Source organism: Medicago truncatula, chromosome 5 (genome assembly GCF_003473485.1).
Source record: "Medicago truncatula cultivar Jemalong A17 chromosome 5, MtrunA17r5.0-ANR, whole genome shotgun sequence".
Lineage (NCBI taxonomy): Eukaryota > Viridiplantae > Streptophyta > Magnoliopsida > Fabales > Fabaceae > Medicago > Medicago truncatula.
The window spans coordinates 38,798,474-38,817,829 of NC_053046.1; the positions used below are offsets into that span (position 1 = coordinate 38,798,474).

General features: G+C 33.6%; 3 protein-coding genes and 1 long non-coding RNA gene across 6 annotated transcripts in view; 3 read left to right on the forward strand and 1 right to left on the reverse strand.

Annotated features, from left to right (window-relative positions):
• LOC11424529 (serine/threonine-protein kinase TOUSLED) overlaps nucleotides 1–19,356 on the forward strand; it is a 65,177-nt gene that overhangs the window by 43,857 nt on the left and 1,964 nt on the right. The window contains exons 10-12 of the mRNA XM_024785007.2: nucleotides 18,597–18,691; nucleotides 18,758–18,937; nucleotides 19,111–19,321. Coding sequence (XP_024640775.1) covers nucleotides 18,597–18,691; nucleotides 18,758–18,937; nucleotides 19,111–19,321 — 486 coding nt within the window. The remainder of the gene's footprint in view (nucleotides 1–18,596; nucleotides 18,692–18,757; nucleotides 18,938–19,110; nucleotides 19,322–19,356) is intronic.
• Nucleotides 915–2,214, forward strand: LOC120580546 (uncharacterized). The gene is made up of 2 exons (XR_005646276.1): nucleotides 915–1,370; nucleotides 1,522–2,214. It is a non-coding gene; the product is annotated as an uncharacterized lncRNA (long non-coding RNA).
• Nucleotides 2,322–6,537, reverse strand: LOC120580541 (protein FAR1-RELATED SEQUENCE 5-like). 3 transcript variants are annotated; one of them, XM_039834327.1, is made up of 3 exons: nucleotides 6,278–6,537; nucleotides 2,852–5,044; nucleotides 2,322–2,767 (listed from the first exon to the last, which is right to left on the reverse strand). In XM_039834327.1, exons 2-3 carry the CDS (start codon nucleotides 5,006–5,008, stop codon nucleotides 2,651–2,653), a joined length of 2,274 nt encoding a protein of 757 aa, XP_039690261.1. In that variant the 5' UTR covers nucleotides 5,009–5,044; nucleotides 6,278–6,537; the 3' UTR covers nucleotides 2,322–2,650. The 3 variants fall into 3 exon arrangements, with proteins under 3 accessions (XP_039690261.1, XP_039690263.1, XP_039690262.1); XM_039834329.1 differs by having other exon boundaries at nucleotides 2,650–2,767; nucleotides 3,541–5,044; XM_039834328.1 differs by lacking the exon at nucleotides 2,322–2,767 and having other exon boundaries at nucleotides 3,026–3,161; nucleotides 3,541–5,044.
• LOC120580543 (uncharacterized) lies at nucleotides 15,119–16,397 on the forward strand. The gene is made up of 2 exons (XM_039834331.1): nucleotides 15,119–15,233; nucleotides 15,777–16,397. Exon 2 carries the CDS (start codon nucleotides 15,788–15,790, stop codon nucleotides 16,229–16,231), a length of 444 nt encoding a protein of 147 aa, XP_039690265.1. The 5' UTR covers nucleotides 15,119–15,233; nucleotides 15,777–15,787; the 3' UTR covers nucleotides 16,232–16,397.

Consider the following 19,356-nt stretch of genomic DNA (forward strand, 5'->3'; position numbering starts at 1 on the left):
ATTTGTTGAGAAGTCTTAGTGGAGTTGTCATGTCTTGCATGAGTCTTAGCGGTGGTGTCGAGTTGTTGCATGAGTCGTTGTTGTTGGTTTTAATTACCATTTGTTGTTGATGTTGTTAATGATGATATACTTCTATATTGATGAATTATTATTATGACAGGGTGTTAGATTTAATTGATGAATTAGATATCTATTATTGATGATATTGTTGACTATGAAATATATACATATATTGGATAATTGTAGTTGCCATTGTTTTTGAGAGATTTGTTGTTGTTGTTGTTGATTAAGTTGTTGTCATCGTTGATGGTTGAATTAGCAAGTGTTACTAAAGTTAAAGAAGTAAGAACATTATTGTTGAATATATGTAGTTGTTTATATTGTTATGATGTGATGATTATGTTGTGTCGTTTATATTATTATGAGAAGATGTTTATGATATTGATTACGATGTTATGAAGACTGTTTATGGTGTTGAATATGAGGTTGTTATGATGTTACATGATGATGATTATGAATGTTGTGATGATGATTATGTGATGTTATCTATGAGTTGTTAAATGTACTTGATGATGGTTATGTTAAGTTGATAAGTTGTCTTTTATTCATGAATTGCTAATGGAATGTTTGATGAATAATTATTATTATGAAATGATGATGTTACGTATAGTTGCTAAGTTGCCCCTATTCATGAGTTGTTAATAAAGTGCTTGGTGGATAATGTTAATACGAATTAATGATGTTGTTATGTGTATATGAAATATGAATATGATGTTGTTACGTTGTTTATGTCATTGATTATGAAGTTGTCATGTTGTATACGAATTATGAGTATGATGTTATATGATTATAATTACAGGAATGATAAATGGACACAAAAATACATACACAAATACGACAGCAAGGGTAGTTTCGTAATTTCCCCCTCATTAAAACCTAGATCTGTAGCTTCTCTCCTCTCTCAGAAAATTGCGCACTCTCCCCATCACCACACCTTCCAGATCCTTTCTCCCCCATGACTTTGTCCTTTATCACCACCACCATCGTTTCTTTGCCTCTCGCCACTATCAACCACCAACCACCGCCGCGCTGCCCCTCTTCTTTCCCCGACGTTGAGGTACGTCGCCGGCAATCATCATGGAGATCCGTTCGTCCTCACTCTCTATCTAAAATCTGGTAGTATTCACCGGCGTTGGTAACAGAGACGTCGTCGTTGGTCATCATGGAGTCTGTGTGCATTGTATTATGTTGATGTTAATCTGTTTTGAGTTCAATATGGTGTTGTGTTGGAGTTCAATCTTTTCACTCTCATTGATGTGTTGTGCTACTGATTTTGTTTTCTCTGAATTTTGATGGCTACGGGTAAAAAGGTAAAACATTTAATTTGTCTTTGAAATTATATTTCTTTTGTTGTTCAACATGTTTGTAAGTTTGCTTAAGTTTTCTTTTGCTTCATGTTATCTGGTGTGAAGCTATGGACATTGTATTGATTTATTTCATTATTGTGTTTGCCTTTTGCAGTGAAAAAATGTCTACATGCTCTTCCAATTTCAAATGAGCACAATTGAAAAGATAGGATGGGTCACTATTTTGTTCTAGTTTTGCTGTTAGTGTTGTGTATTGCTGTTTCGGTAGGATTGTTTTCAGCTTTTGGGGGCTGCATTCACTGTTGCTATATCTGTGATTTTGCAGTGGTGGTTTTGTGCTCAGTTTTTTGCCTGGCACTGTGAGAGTTGGCCGCCGCAATGCTGAGCTGTCGTGGCTTCGCTTTCTTGCTGCCGTGGCTTCGTTTTGCTGTGAAGTGTGTGTTTGCTCAGTTTTCTCATGCCCTGTTAATAAACTTGTCTATATCAAAGAATAAAAAGGTCAAGTTATAGATTTTCTACCAATTGCGTCTTCTTTATATGAATTATCCGAAACAGCACCAACTCGACAAGGTTGTATATGTTCAGATATAATGAAGGAGATGAGTAATTAGAAAATTGAGAAGCTGAAGGTCAAGTTATCTGATGAGAAGAAAAGAATTGGGCAATCATTATTTTTTGTTGTCATGGAGATTTTTGTTACTCGCGTACTTAGGTTTTAGTGGAAAATTGATGTTCTCAAGTGTATTTGATGTATTTGTTACAATTTTTTTTTAAGGGTTAATTTGTTACACTTGTTGACCTATTTTGTGGTTGTTTAGAACAATTATGCAAAATTGAAGTTTATTAAGTGGCTATTTTATGACTGATTCAAATCCAGTCATCTAGTATCTTGATGATAAATTTTGTGATCAATTTTAAAGTTTTGACAGGAACTTATAAAATAGCATTGCTACCTTAAATTGATCACTAATTTGTCAATTACAACCATACCATTTACAACTTCCAAAACCATACCATTTACATGGTTGATTAAGTACATCACAAAATAGAACTTAAATTACATAAGTTAACTAGCATTGTACCTAATGTTAACTTTACAAACATGTTTTTAAAAAAAAAATACGAATTCATAGTCATGTGTTGACCTTTGTCACCATGATTTGGCCACCAAAAAACACAATATCATAGTTATAAAAGTCTGGTTATATACACAAAAGGGTCACTTCATATACTTAGCAATGAGTGCATTAGCTTTTGTCCAAAAAATATTAGAGCTGTCCATGCTAGTTAACTATCATTGTACTTGCATCCAGCACATTTCCACCACTAACAACATCAAGAGATGATTTAATGCAGATGTTGCTGTCAAACTGATTTGTCACTCTTTCAGTATTGATATCCTACAAATTTGGACAAACAAAAAATTAAGATGCAATCCATATATACATGGTGATTACAAAACTTCTAAATAAAATAAAACATACATTAGTCCCTCTATCATCACTCTGTTTGTGTCGATTACTTGGCCTCTTAGCAAATTTTTCATGTATAGATATTTTTCTTTTTGATGGAGGGCGACCTTTACGTTTTACCCGCAATGGACTGTGAATTTTTGTACCATTGTTTGGATTTGAGTCACCATTGAAACTTCCTTTAATATTTTCAGCTGTAGCATTCCTGGTGGGTAAATCAGAAGCAAACTGATGTAGTATTTCATGGAGGTCTACAGATGTGTCTTCAAACTCAGCCGCTATTTCAGCAACCTCGTAGAAGTGCTTGCATAACTTGTCAAACCTGTCCATTTGTGGCTTCAGTTGTGTCACACAATAACTGCTCTTAATATATGTATGCTTCCTTTTAATATTTTTGTTCCATTTAGTTAAAACATACTTCTCTGGTACATTTTTTACTCTCTCTTGAGCACACACACATAACACATGACGGCACAAAATACCTCTAAATTCAAACAATGAGCATTCACAACTTACATCATGGTTTTCTCGATTAAACACAACTTTAAATACATGTTCTTTTGTTCTATCTCCAACTAACACGTCCTCCAACACATGATATGTGGCAAAGCAGTCCTCCACAGTGTTCAATGAGGAAGCACAATTCATTTTAGATCTAAATTCAACTTGAAGCTCCTTAAATTTAGCATGAGTGTACTGACCTTGGAATTGCTTTTCAATTGATGAGTTTGAACCGCAAGAAATTGTGGTATTCATCGAAGTAAAATCTGCTTCAAATTCCTTTTCTGCTCGACTTCGGAGAGCATTATCATATTGTTTTACAAATTGATTCAGACTTGTCGTTGAATTGATATAACCATCAAAGAAAGCATGTATACTCTCACTTCGCTGAGTTGTTGACATACCAGCCCAAAAATATTTTCTTAACAAGGTTGGTACCCATCTATGACGCTCGTTATACAACCCCCTCAACCAATGATTCTCTTGAAGCTCAAATTTTTCGATGAAGGAACACCATTTCTCTTCAAAATCATCTGTTGTAAACGTATCATAAACAGCTTCTTTCATTGCAAACTTAATCCTTTTATAATCACCATATCCGCTTAGTTTTTCAGCAATTTTTTTCATTATATGCCATAAACACCACCTGTGACGAGTTGTAGGGAAAACTGCCTCAATTGCATTTTGCATTGCCTTACATTGGTCGGTCACAATACCAATAGGAGGCTTTCCTAGCATACAACGAAGCCATGAATTAAAAAGCCATTCAAATGATTCTGTGTCTTCTCCTGATAGCAACCCACATCCAAGTAATGTTGATTGACCATGGTGATTCACACCAACAAAAACAGCAAAAGGCATATCATATCTATTTGTCAGATATGTTGTATCGAAAGTTACTACATCTCCAAAATACTCATAAGCAGCCCTACTTCTTGCATCAGCCCAAAACACATTTTTTACATGAAAATCATCATCCAAATCTATTTCATAGAAGAAATTAGGATTTTGTTCCCTCATTTGACAAAAATAGCTTATCAAGGCCTTGCCATCACCTTCTTTTCCAATTGCACGTCGTTCCTTGTTAACATAGTTCCTTACATCTCTTTCATTAAATGGAATATTTTCATACCCTCCTGCATCTTTAACCAGAGATTGAAAAGTCTTGTTGACCCTCACACCTGCATCATCATTGATTTCAATTGTCCTCCTTACATGCAAGTCCATTTTCTTGTTGGCCTTGAACAACCTTGCCTTTCTAGGGCTGGTATGATGAGAATGATCAGGTTCAAATTTCTGAATGTACCACAATCCATCTTCTTTCAATTTGATACAAATTTTAGCAGGACAATTTTTTCCCATTGTCGGACGTGTCTTCAATGTACACAGACTTTTTGTCACTTGAGACCTTTCTCTTGTGCATGCAAGAATTAAGTAGCAGACCTCCCCATCTCGTCCTTTTCTCGATGTTCTAATCTTCCATTCAAAACCCTTTCTAAAAGCATACTCTTTATAAAATGATTTAACTTCATCTAAGCTAGAAAAACACATATCTATTTTAGGCTCCCAGCATGCATCATCATCTTCTTCTTCAACATTAAAGTTGCCAACTTCTATACCTTCATCATCAATACTACCACAATCCACAAGAACATTTGAACTATCCATAAATTTTCAATTGTGGGTGAAATTGGCACACCAAAACTGCACAAAATTACTTAATTAGATCAATAATAAGTTATATTGCAAACATAGTGATTTACAAGCTTATTGCATCAAATATAATGTAGCAAAAACATCAGAAACAACGTAAGCATCACAAACAAAAACATTAAATATAATTTAAGCATGAACTTTGTTCATATAAACACAAACAGCATACCAAAAAACAGGGGAGGCGCAAACAGCAGACCAGAAATCACAAACAGGCCTCACAAACAGCACAGACCTCCCTTCCCAAGCCAGATAGCAGAAAAGGCCCAGCCATAAAAACACTCCCTGCACCCCCTAAGATAGTAGCACTACTACAGATAGCAAAATAGTGAAATAACTTGTTCTCTAAGACTCTGAAGTCCACACTTATGAAATCAATGCAACAACTATATTCCTACCTTTCTCTTCAAGATTATGAAGTTCCCTCTCATATATAAATACTCAACTATTCACAATTTCAACATAAAGAGGTTTCACTCTACTTTCTCAAAGTACATATCATATTCATATCTCTTAAAAAGAAGAAAAAAAAACTCAATTCATCACTGACACTATTTCTTTTAAATTATATGTTCAAGTGTGTTTACATTCACTTTCATACTCTACTGAATGAGATAACTTTTTCTTACAATTCTTACTACTTTTCTATTAAAACTACCAATCTTCTTTGGAATGCAAAGAAAGATTAGGTGAGTGTGGGAAAAAACCAACAAAAACATGTTGTGAACTCAGAGCACAACACAGACCCTCCCCCTTAAAACTACCTCACATACTTTATCATTAGAAACAAACATCAAAACACCTAACAAAAAAATACAAGAGAAACATTGTAACACAATTGATTATGGGGTATTAGATTTAAGTATTAGCTGTGTTGAAGTCTATAATCATGCAATTAAGTTGAGAAAATTAATATTGAATATATTCAGTATATAAAACCTTAATCAATTTCATCATTTAGTCAATTCAAAAATTTAGGGTTTTTAATTTGAAATTTGGGGAAAACGAAAATAATGAAGGAATCATCTCACCCCATGATAAAAATGCAAGAATGAAGTAATGAAATGAGATAATAAGTAAGAATAAAACAAAAATTATTTGGGTTTAGGAATTTTTTTCTTCTTCTTATCTACTAAGAATCAAACCAAAGTTTAGCACAACAAGGTATAACAACAATTACAAGCCACTGAAATTCTAAAAACAAGAACAGAGAAAGGAAAAAACCTGGGTATGAAAACAAGGAGAGGAATATGAAATCGCAGCCGAGATAGGTGGAGCGACCGAAAATAGCATGAGGGTGGCACTGTACAAAGATGAAGAAGGAGTGACGAGAACCTATGAGTGAATGAAAGATGATTTTTTCTTGCTCATAGGAAATGAGTGATTCAGAAAGAGGGAAGGAAAACGAAACAAGTGGGAAAATGAAACGAGGGAAAGATGGTGGTAAATAGTAAGAAAGAAGGAAAGAAAGGAAAAAAGAAAAAAGAAAAAACATAAGTATTGAGTAACAGTGTATGGTGTCATATTTGTGTTTGTATTATTGTGTTTACTTATCATTCCTGTTATAATTAAGATGTTGATTATGAAGTTAAATGATGCTGTTATGATGATTGTTTATGGTATCGAGTTATGACTGTTTATATGATGAGTACATGATATGGTTTAGGAGTCGTTAAAAGAATTATTATTACTAATTGATGGAGTTTAAGTTGTTAGATGCATTTGATGAATTATATATTATTATTATTGATTGTGAATCTCACCCCTTCTGCTTGAAAATGTTGCTCTTCGTATGAGTAACTTGCAGGTGATCGAGAGTAGGTTGCTGTGTTTTCCTGTCGTGAGTGGCTATCCCTCACTGAGTCGTTTAGGTGCTCTGATACGTAATGGGATGAGAACTTTGTTGCATGCTTTTCTATTCCTTACGTATTGTTTATAAATTTAAATGATTAAGTTGTTAATTGGATTTTTATGAGATGTTTTGATGAGGCATTCGTGCCAAGACTTTTTATGTTAATGAATTTAATCCGCTGCAAAGTTTGAGTTAATATGTTGAAGGATAAATTAGTTAATTAACTTATTTATGATTTTAAGAAGTGTAGCATTCCGTTTACATGTTGAATACTCTGATTAATTAAATGAAATTTTTAAGTCGGGAAAACGGGGTGTTACAACAACTCCTCATAAAAATCATATAAACCACCTCAATCATAAAAATCGCATAAATCACACATATATTATATAAATATAATATAAACCCATCTAAAATAACTCTAGACTCAATTAAATAAATAATTAATTCGAAACGGGCGTTACACTAAGTCACACTATAACCAGCCCACAAAGGACTATAAATACCACTATTGAGATCATTCTCAAGGCATCACATAAACAGGAAGGGAGATGAGAGTTTACTTTTCGTTTTTAAATTAAGGACTATATAAATGTTTTTTTAAAATAAATTATATGTGATTGAAGTATTATATGATCGTTTATCATGTTAATATGTTAACTTTTTATAAAACATTTCATAGTATCTGTATTTTAAAAATGAAAAGTAAACCATCATCTCCCTTTCCCTCGTAAACCCTCCATCCAAACACACCCTAAGGAAACAACTACCCACGAAGGTATTACCTGGGAACCAAAATCCCTAGCCAAATCCGTAGGAGACCCTTTTCTTGCGGAATTTGTACCAAAATTCGTAGAAAAATCGAGAATTTATAGTAGTATAAGTATATGTACATGGAGTACAATTTTAGACATCCGCAACATACTTTACACATAAATATACACATAAGTTCATTGTCAAAGGTCACAGTAAATAACAAGTTTCATGTTGACAAAGGGACACCCAGGGGCGGAGCCACCCCCAGCTAGCCTGGGCACTAGTCCAGGCTCAACTCCAATTTTCTTTGTAGCAAGTTCAGCCATTACGAGAGAACTTTTAGTTTTTTCTGCGGATTTACCTGCAAATATTTATGTAAATTCCGTATGAAACACATTTCCTGCAGATTTTGTCTAGGATTTCCTGCAGATTCCGCAGGAAATGTGAAATTATTTGCTGGAAGGAAGTAACATTTTACGATAATTTTTTTGCACAAGCTCTATAAAATTTATGTTTCCGCCACTGGGGACACCAATATATCTAATTGTTACGGTTAACGTTAAAAAATGGGTTCTTTTTCAAAAAACATTAAAAAAATGGGTTAAATAACGTTTTACTCCCGATATTTGAGCGAGTTTTGAAAAAATCCTTGTAAAATAATTTTTTATAGATCCCCTTTGTAATTTAAAAATTCCATCTAAAACAACTTTGATCTCATCTGACTAGGCAACTAAACTAATGTGGCATGCTGATTGGACAAATTAGTTTATTTTTCAATATTTTAAAATCCATCTCACATTTTTGAAAAAAAAAATAAAATGAAAATTAGATTATCTTCTTATATATTAAAGTTAACACAGACGCATATTTTAGCCCTAATTTAAACCTAAATATATTGCATAAATTTACTATTTTAACCCTGATGCTAAATTCATTTGTTTAACCTTATTGAATTTTTCCCCTTCTCAATTTCTCGATACATCTTCTTATAAGCATATTTTAGCCATAATTTTGCAGTGTTGATATATGCATACTGTTTCAGGATTTTGGTGGCTGTATTGTATCTTCAGTGGGGAGTTTATGTATCAATCAAGAGAGACATGGCTTGCAGACTATCCATATGACTGTTTTTCAGCTTGCCGAATTCATATAGACTGTTGTTGTATTTTGTGAGAGGTGCCTTATAACTGTGCAACTCATGCTTCTCTGTGGCAGAAGTTGCCTCTGTATAGTTTGCTGAGTTTAAGTGATCAAGTTTCTTTCAACTGAGGCAAATAATGTGTCTTGATGAATTTTTTAGTGGCTTTGGTGTTATAACACTCTTTTTCCCACATTGTAATGGTGTAAGTCCGTGACCAACTTATTGGTGTTGAATACTTATGTAAACTATAGTTATAGTTATGCTGAAATATTCTAATACATTAATTTTACTAACTATATAAAGAACAACCATCAATTCTCCTAAAAAAGTCACATTAATTGTTTTAAGCCAAGAGCACTCCCACGTGATTTTTTACAGTGAAGTGATGTCATCTTGGATTAGTGGCTTTCACACTCTTATATGGGTTCTATTGTTGTGTGATGAATTATTTAATTTTTAACAGCAAGTGAAGTATCAATTTATTTCCAAGTTTTCAAACACTACAGGTTTTGCATATTATGTATGTTCCTAATCAATTGGCACACTTTTAGTAAAATTGAAAGAGAATAAAGAGTAAAATACAATTGTATTCCATTGAAGTGTGTTTATGTCACATTACTAATTCAATCTTAAAAATCATAAATCACTGATATTGAACAATGCATTAATAAGCTTCCTAGACACACTTTTGCGACTTGCTATTGATTTTTATTTTTTATTTTTTTATGAAACAACAAAATAAGCTGTTGGATGTATAGACAATGAACTGAACTGGATCACAGAGGAAACAATCAAACATGTGGAGGACAATAATATGATTAAGTTGTGATCAAGTTGTCTAAAAAATATCAAGTAGGATCAAGTTCCTATTACCCCATCCAGCAAAAACTTTTAACTTAGACTATTTTGTAAGATAAAATCTTATATTAGTGAAAAGTTGTGATAAATTTATTTTGTTTCATTCCATTATATTTGATTGTCTTATTGCGAATATAATATAAATGTCTTCTTCTATATCACACCCGTGCGATAGCACGGGTGAAAAGTCTAGTCTTTATATATAAAAGTAGTCCCGAAAGCAAACCCTAAACCTAATTTTAACCTAGATTTTCATATGTCTTTTGCGTTTTTAACCCTTTTGTTTTAATTAAGAGATAAATTTTAAAATTAGTTTTAATTGTGAATAACCACTGTCAGCTATTATTCCTCCTATTCCTCCTTTAAAAATATTGAATTAAACCTTATCGTGAAAACCTAGACGGTGACGCAGTGAACGACATCCACACGCCTGAATTTCTCAACACCATTGTTGCGTCCGGATTGCCAAATCATAGGATTCGATTGAAAGTAGGAGTACCTGTGATGTTATTGAGGACCATAGATCAAAATTTGGGCTTATGTAACGGTACAAGATTGATTATTACAAAGATGGGTAAATTTACGGCCAAGATACTGATGTGACATCAAATGTGGTCTACAGAGAAGTTTTCCGTAATGTGTAACACTTTTTTTTTGTTACAATGATGTGTAGCACTTTGTTTTGTAGTATTGTTGTTATCAGTACTATTTTTATATCGATAAACTTTGGATTTTCTTTTCTTCAATAACAGGGTCGATTTCATGGAATTTTTTTAATATAGTACATTAAAAACGTTTATGTCAATTTATTTTGAGTTGAATTATACTATTTTTTCGATTCAAGTAGAGTATTTATTCTTATATTTGCGCTATTTTTTTTTTCTGTATGACCCGTGCGTCAGCACGCGTCAATGGTCTAGTAAAACAAAAGGAAGAATCGCAAAACCTAATGTGCTTTTTCATAAACTAAGTCAAAACCTAAAGTACTTCTTCAGAATAGCAAAACATTTTTTTTTATCCCCTTCTAAAACCTAAATAAATAACTAGAAGAAAAAAAAAATAAAGGCTTAATTGCACTTTTCCCCCTATAGTTTGCCAATTGTGTGATTTTGCACCCCATAGTTTTAAACGAGCGATTTTGCCCCTTATAGTTTTCCCTTTATGGTCCCCATAACATTTAGTGTTGATATGTCTGTTTTTTATCAATTAATGTGTGTCACGTGTGTAATTCCATTTTTTTTTTTTTAAAAAAAAATGGTATTTTTCTGATTTTGAGAGAAGGAGGCACGTGATATTTCTTCTTAAAATCTTAAAAATCACGTGCTCCTTCTTTCAAAATCTGAAAAATACTATTTTTTTTAGAAATGGAATTACACACGTGGCACACATTAATTGATAAAAACCAACACTAAATGTCATGGGGACCATAAAATCAGAAAGGGGGAAACTATAGGGGGCAAAATCGCTCGTTTAAAACAATGAGGTGCAAAATCGCACAATTAGCAAACTATAGGGGGGAAAGTACAATTAAGCCAAAAATAAAAAAGAATAGGAAAATAGAAGAAGAACTGACGGAAGAAAAAGAAAGATGCAAGAAGGAAGAAGAAGAATCGACGGAAGAAAGAAAACGAGGGTTAGGCTTTACATAAACTCCATATTTGCATGATGCCCTTCTTGTGGAACATACTTTATTGAATGATACCCTTCTTAAAACAGCGTTATATGCTTGCTGAGAGTACTAAAGAATTAGTGGAAACAAGGAAGAGTAAGAAAGGATTATGTTGTACCAAATCCTCACTAGTTATTTTGATGAACGTGTAAATGAAAGGGGGATCTAAATTTTTTATTTCACAGGGGTTTTCAGAAAGGGAGAAAACATTAATTAACCCCTTATATTCAAACCACTTCCAATTGATCCGGATACATTCTGCACTGTTCTAGAATATTGTAGTGGTATATACACCTCATCTGTTTTATGAAGATACTTATTTTGTTGCCTTTTCAGATAATTATTTGAACTTATCTACTGGCACAAGTACTTGTGAGATTGTTTGAGAGAGCTTATGAAAACAACTTGTGACATGTTCATAAGCTGTTTTCAGGTTATTTCCATAAGCTCTCCAAGATAGCTTATGAAAACAATTTGATTTGATTTTCTTTTATTATAGAAATAGCTTTTACATAAGCACTTATATGACAACCATTTATGCTATAAGTGCTTAATTAAATTGTTTACACAAACAGGGCTTATAACTATTGTATGCTTGATTTCTTGTTTGGTCAACCTATCCTTCCTTTGATCCTCCTCTGTTCTCTACCAGGAAAAGATCTTGATGCTGTTCTTAAAGCAACACCTATATTGCTCGAGAGGGAGGCTAGAGTCATTTTAGTTCAGATTTTCCAAGGCCTTATTTACATGAATAAAGGAGCACTCAAGATTATCCATTATGATTTGAAGCCTGGAAATGTTTTGTTTGATGAACTTGGTATTGCCAAAGTGACTGATTTTGGTCTTAGCAAGATAGTAGAGAATGATGTGGGATCCCAGGGTATGGAACTTACATCCCAGGGGGCTGGAACGTATTGGTAAGTGATGAAGATCATTGTTGTAGGATTTCGAATTTTGAAGTATTCCAAATTTGTTGGTTTTAACTTTTAAGCTTCTATCTCTTCATTGTACTTTAATTTTGATGCTCCTTTTATGTTCCCATGATCTTTCAACATTTTCTTTAATAAAACCTCTTGTTGCCTTCTTTTCTTTTTTAATTTGCAGGTATTTGCCTCCGGAATGCTTTGACCTCAGCAAGACACCTCTCATATCATCCAAGGTAATTTTTTTTTTCAAGTCGTGAATACATGGATAGCTTTTTTGTGTCAATTTTCAATTTGTCAGTCATTTTGGTCAATGGATATTTCACTTGAACATTAATTTCATGATGTCTGTATTATGCAAACTACTAACTCTTGGACAGACATCTTACACGATAATCTCTTTACATTTCTAACTTGTGAAAACAGGTTGATGTCTGGTCTGCTGGTATTTTGTTTTATCAAATGCTCTTTGGTAGACGTCCTTTCGGACATGACCAATCACAAGAGAGAATACTTGGTGAAAAAACGATTATCAAGGCACACAAGGTTGAATTTCCCTCTAGACCTACTGTTTCTAATGAGGCAAAGGTGAGTTGAGACCTTTTTTAATAATTACCGCCAAGTGGCTGATTGTTCTTTGGCCATCTTTTATTATTTCTTAGGCAATTGTATTCTCTAAGCAGCAAACTGAAATGTAGTTAAGGTTTTAATTGTCGAAGTGGGAAACAGACTATGAAGGAGTTAAATAAAGTCTCAACCGTTGATTTCCGATCAATAACTATAATTCTGCGTTGTATTTTCTGAAGAACACTCCTCACACTATAATTCTGCGTTGTATTTTCTGAAGAGCACTCCTCACTTTAGAGGAGCCCAATAAAAAATAGCAGTACTTACCGTCTACAGTTCTTACTTTGAAACCTGACAATTATCTCTACTGTGTGTACAATTTTGCCAGGATTTTATTCCGCGGTGTCTTACATACAACCAGGCTGAGAGACCAGATGTATTAACCATTGCCCAAGATTCGTATCTTGCTTACTCAAAGAAATAGTGATGTCCATTGACATGGGTTGTTACCCTCACCCCTACCATGGGGAGGGATATCATCTTCTAACTTCAGTCACTAAATATATGTCCGAATTTGTATAGGTTGTAAAGATTTTGTAATCTTGATTGTGTCAAGAGAAAGGATGTTTCCTTACTCTGAAAAGCATCCCTGTTGTCTTTCATGCATTTCTCATTTGATTGAAAATATTGGAGGTCGTGATGTATAGGTAGGTAGGTGAGTGAGAAGGTTCTCTTGATTTTTAATATTTTTGCCACCGAATTATAGGATTTTAAGGCATATTGATATTGATTGGCTACTTTTTGTTTAAATTTGTGGAGATGTTTTAAAGACATTTGATTGAAGAGTTTATGATAAATTGACTAAATAGGTGGTACAAAAGTACTACTAGTTCTCAATGTTTTCCAATTTCCATAGCCCCAGTGATGGAATTATCAGTCTCCACCAAATAATCTATTCATTGCCATATTCGTAAGGATGTGGCATTCCTTATCGATCTACACCAAGTATCTGCAACAAGCCTTGGGGAAATGCACCTGGTGCCGTAGCGAATCGAGTAGCTCTGGAAGCATGTGTACAAGCTCGTAATGAGGGACGTGATCTTGCTTGTGAGGGTAATGAAATTAGCTGTGAAGCTACCAAATGGAGTCCTGAACTAGCTGCTGCTTGTGAAGTCGGGAAGGAGATCAAATTTAAATTCTCAGCAATGGATACTATTTGAATTCCCAGCAATGGATACTTTGTAATCCAGTAATTATCATTCGTTCTGTTAATTTCAATTAAACTCGGCCAAGTACATACGAATAAGTATATGTAGAGTGAGTACAATTCTACACATCCACAACATACTTTACACATAAATATACACATAAGTTCATTGGCACAGGTCACACCATATATGTAAATAACAAGTTTCATGTATACAAAGAGACCAATATATTCAATTTTTACAGTTAACATTAAAAAATTATTCAAACCTCTTCCAATTTCTTCCATAGGTCCTTGTCTTGATAGCAATAAAAATTTGATCTGAATTATTTTCTTACAACCTCCATGGTGCATGTATAGTAGACTCTTTAAACTTTAAATTTTTAAAAGTCGAATTCGTCACTTTTCAACACAATATTTTACTTTTTATTTTTATTTATTTAACCAATGTCCTAAGAGTTAAGGACACTCTTTAACATTTCTCTGAAGTAAATGACTATGTCAACGACTATACTTTTGCTCAAATAGATCAATAGCCAAGTAGAAGCAGCAATGATCCTTTTTGGTCTAGTGCCCTAATAGAATACTAGTATTAGATATTGGTAATGAATATTACATATATTTCTTCAATTGTTCAAATTAATAAGCCTTTTTTACATGATATTTCAGCTCATTAGTTTAGCTTTTCAATTTACGTATCTACAAAGTTTGTCCTATAAAAATTGGGTCTATAAATATTATTTTCATCCATTTGATATCAATGATTATTTAAAATTATCAATCTATTAATTAAATTGATTGGACCACCTCATATATATAATTTTTTTGTGGTGGCTGGGTTCGAATCCCAGACCTTGCATATATTATGCATTGTCCATAGTGAGTTAAGTTCACGAGGACAATTTTTTTTTTTGTGGTGGCCGAAGTTTGAACCTCGAACCTTGCATATATTATGCGTTGTCTCTACCAACTGAGCTAAGCTCACGACGACAATTTATAAAAAGTAAATTGTTTTTTTTATTTAAAAAAACTAACAATAAAATTAACACTTCTCTAAATAATATTAAGAAAAAAAAGTATCGGGTGGTTGGTGCAACAAAATATCCACGCCCGACGGATCGGATCAGTTTTGCCAACAAATTTAGACTATTAGTGAATTCATTTTGATTCGAGGGAAAAACGACTACTTCAAAACTCTATCGCTCAGGTAACGTTTTCTCCGATCTCAATTCTCTTCATCGTTTTCAATTTTTCACATTTTTATGCTTGCAGTGATTCGCTTTGAAACCCTAAATCGGGTTTTCAATTTGATTTTTACTTGAATTTGTTTTTCGGCTAGTTGATTTCAATGCTAAATCCTGAAAGAACACTTTGTATAAAAACCACTTCAAAACGATTTCAACTCTTCACATGTTAATGCATATGTAGTGATTCACTATTTCCAATTCAATTTTCACTTGTATTTGTTCTTGTTCCGCCTGTTGATTTCGATGCTAAATCATGGAGGAAAGCTTCGCTCCATAGTTTCGTAATTGTTTTCTCATTTTCATTGAAAATAAACTTCAAAGCCCTAAATAGATTTCCGATAAGTGTTTATTTGAATTTTCTGTTCCGCGTGCTAAATCGTGAAAAACACTTCGTATAATCAAAATAATTTCAAAACGCTAAATTGATTTCTGACAAGTTTTTACTTGAATTTATTGTTCTGGTACTTGATTTTTATGTCAAAACACTTTGACTGTCTTCACAGGAGAAAGAATTATGGAAGCTATGTTGCATGATATGGAGCTTAGGTTCGAAGCCAAGTTTGAAGCCAAGTTTGAAGCCATTGAATCAAAAAACGCCGAAAATTTCAACGCCCTGCTCACTTTGCTGTCATCAAAAGCTGAGAGCAAGAAAGCTTCCGACGCCGACGCCGCCGACATTGATATTGACAACTTAAAGGAAAGATCAAAGTTTAGTTCGTGTGTAGGCATGTTCTCCAACGGTGATGATCCGTTCGCTTGGATCACCAAATCTGAAGTGTATTTCAATGTTCAAAATACTCCTGCCGATTTAAAAGTCAATTTGGCTAAACATTGTATGCATGATGACGTTTCTAAAGCTTTGATTAAGGAGGGTAAAGAAGAAGCTCCGACTTGGGAGGGACTGAAGGATGCGTTGCTTAAAAGCTGCAGCGGCGTGAGTGATGCTGTGAATATTTAAGTAACTATTAGGATGGTTGTGGCGGGCTATGTATGGATAAGTAGATTATTATTAAGCCTTAAATGGTTGATACTCTTTTGTGCTTTTGGAGTAGTTTGAGAAACCCTCTACTACTATTATCTTTTTACTATCAATAAAAATACACTCTGTTTCCTAATTGCATTTATTTCTTGTCTTTCTCTTTGTTGGTTGTTTTGGTGTGTTGGCTGTTTTGGGTGCGCAAGACTGCTTGGTTTGCAAATGTGTTGCTTTATATGTAAATAAATAATTAAGACCTTTTATATGATCTCTTTCAATTGTCACTTTAGCCACCATATCCCAATGATGTCGCTAATGCTTTAAAATTTCATCACTGTGATTCAATTTCTTCTATCATTTGATTTATCTTTGTATTAAATTAGGGGGAGATTGCATCTCTACGTACAAAGTTGCTCAGTTGGAGAGAGACTTACGTAAAGCTAAGCAAGAAACCTCTGATAAAGAAAAGGTATACCAATAATTGTCTGCAAGGTTGTGATTCAGTAGGATGTTTTCTTAATCATGAATTCTAAAGACATAATATACCATGATAATTAATATATAGTTTCAAAAAGGTACACCTATAAATGAAATAAAATTTAGCCCAAATTTAACTAATTGACACTTAATTTGCTATTAACAATAAATCTTACGCGTCATATATAAATCTTAGATTCAACAAAATTTATGCTCAAACTGAAAAAATTACAATAATTTACATTGTATCTCCTGGTTTCAAGAATAGTACAACTTCAAATTTATAGTAAATTGTAAATGTCTTTTTGAAATGTAAATTGTAAGGACATGTGTATTCTAGGTAATAAAATTGACAGTTGTTGAAGTTAACATGATTGTTTCCTGTTACTTTAATATTTGATTTTGGCACATGTAGGAACTGAAGCAACTGAAAGATACCGAAGAGAAAATGAAACCTAAGGTTTGATTATTTTTCAGCTTTTTATCGCACAGCAGTTGTTGGTAAACTTTTCTTCCTGATTCTATCACGACACAAGACTCCTACGTGGTATTTAAAATATAATGAAGTGGTGGATGAAATCGTGCATGTGCATCAAACTTCTATAACAAAGATGAACTAGAAATTTTGAAGAGGTTATTGTTCTCATACTCCTGTATAAGTTAAGGAGCATTCCATGTGTCACGCATTAAAAAAAAGGTTAAGCAGCCTGTTCTTGTATTTTGCAGAGAACAGAAACAATATATGACTTGCTGAAGTCAGTGTCAAAGGTTGAGAGACAAGAAGCAAGGCTAAAAGCACGACAGAATTCGTCGAGACTTGGAAATGTTTTAATCAGGTATAGGTGGAGCACTGTGTCAAATTTTCATAATATTTTTATTTTGGGTTTCTTATTGGTTTGATTATGAATGTCAGAGCTGGAACTGTCGTATCTGAGATCTGGGAAGATGGTCCGGCGTTGAAGGATCTGCATGCCCAGCTTGTATGTCTAACCTCTTTCTTCCCCTTGTATTTATTTTTCAACAATGGTATTTGCAAGTATGATCAGATAGATGTCACACCCTGTTTTGGATAATTTCTGTCTCAATATATCAACAAACTGATTGTTTGTGACGTAACACATCATCGGTAAATTAAATTGTCTCTAAAGATATTTTCGTTTTCATTTGTGCAACAATGGTTTTATGGGCCTCTCATTAAAGATCTTATATTCTAAATATTATCAAACTTTCGCCATTTTGCTTTTTTTTTTGGATTGATGACTAAATACAATTATAAGGACGGTGGTGTCTTGAAACTTCCAAGCGTTTTCATTTTCAGTACTAAATACAATTAAAGAACTTATTAGCTTGTATATTTTGTGAATGTTTCTATTACTTCTGTATGGTAGTTTTTTTTTTTTTTTTTTTGCAATCAAAACCATTGCCTATGACAGCAGTTTGCGTTAGTAATACCATGAATTTCCTTATCCCTTGATTTATGTTTTACAGAAACAACTGCAAGAAACAAAGGAGGATATTGAGCAGCAGCACAATTTATTCAAGAAAAAACAATCTGGTAACACCCAGTGTCCTTTTTTTTCCTTTCTTTTAGCACCTGTCTTACTAAACTTGGGGAAGACGTGTTAAGCTGACCGCATGAGTGACTGTTCTTTTCCTCTTTCCCTTCATTCTTAGTTTGCATTTTGCTATTTATACATTACCCTTGTACTATTATATATCATGAATGTGCTCCTTAAGATGACTAATTGACATAAAATATTTGTTTCAAATCAACCTATCGGATACTGCTAGGCTATGTTGTATCACATTATTCTGCTTACTTTCTAATGGTTTGAATTTTGTTTTTCTTGGCCCTTTTCTATGGTTGAAGATAAGGGTGATGGAATAGATGCAGAGGCTGGATTGTCGGAAGATATTCTCATTCAGGAGGAAATCTATAAGTCTCGACTAGCCAGCATTAAACGGGTAAGTTGCTACTTCTTCGATTATTCTATTTCCTCTTTATACTTCTAATGGTAGAACAATTTTTAGGAAGAAGAAATCGCTTTGCGAGAGTGCCACCTCTACGAACTAGAGAAGGGAAGACTAATTCGTGAAATGAAACGCATACTGGATGAAGATGCTTCACAGTTCAACAACTTTCAGATTTTAAACCATCGTTATGTCTTCCTAAACCTTCTTGGAAAGGGAGGCTATAGCGAGGTGTACAAGGTCTAAACTTTACTGTTCAATATTAATCATTTTATCGTATTTATATTAATTTTGTGAATATTATACAAGGTTGAGTTACTAAAACCAAAATCCTAGAGAGTTCCTTTGCCTTTTATTGGCAAATGTAAATAAATACTTTTTTGCAGTGATTTGAAGTAAAAAATTTCCAGCAGGCTTTTGACTTGGTGGAGCATAGATATGTTGCATGCAAGCTTCATGGTGTAAATGCTCAATGGAGTGAAGAGAAGAAGCAAAGTTACATAAGGCATGCAATTCGGGAGTATAATATTCACAAGACCTTGGTTCATCGTCATATTGTTCGTTTATGGGACATCTTTAAGATTGATCCAAATACATTCTGCACTGTTCTGGAGTTTTGTAGTGGTATATATACACCTCACTTGTTTTCTTAAAACGAC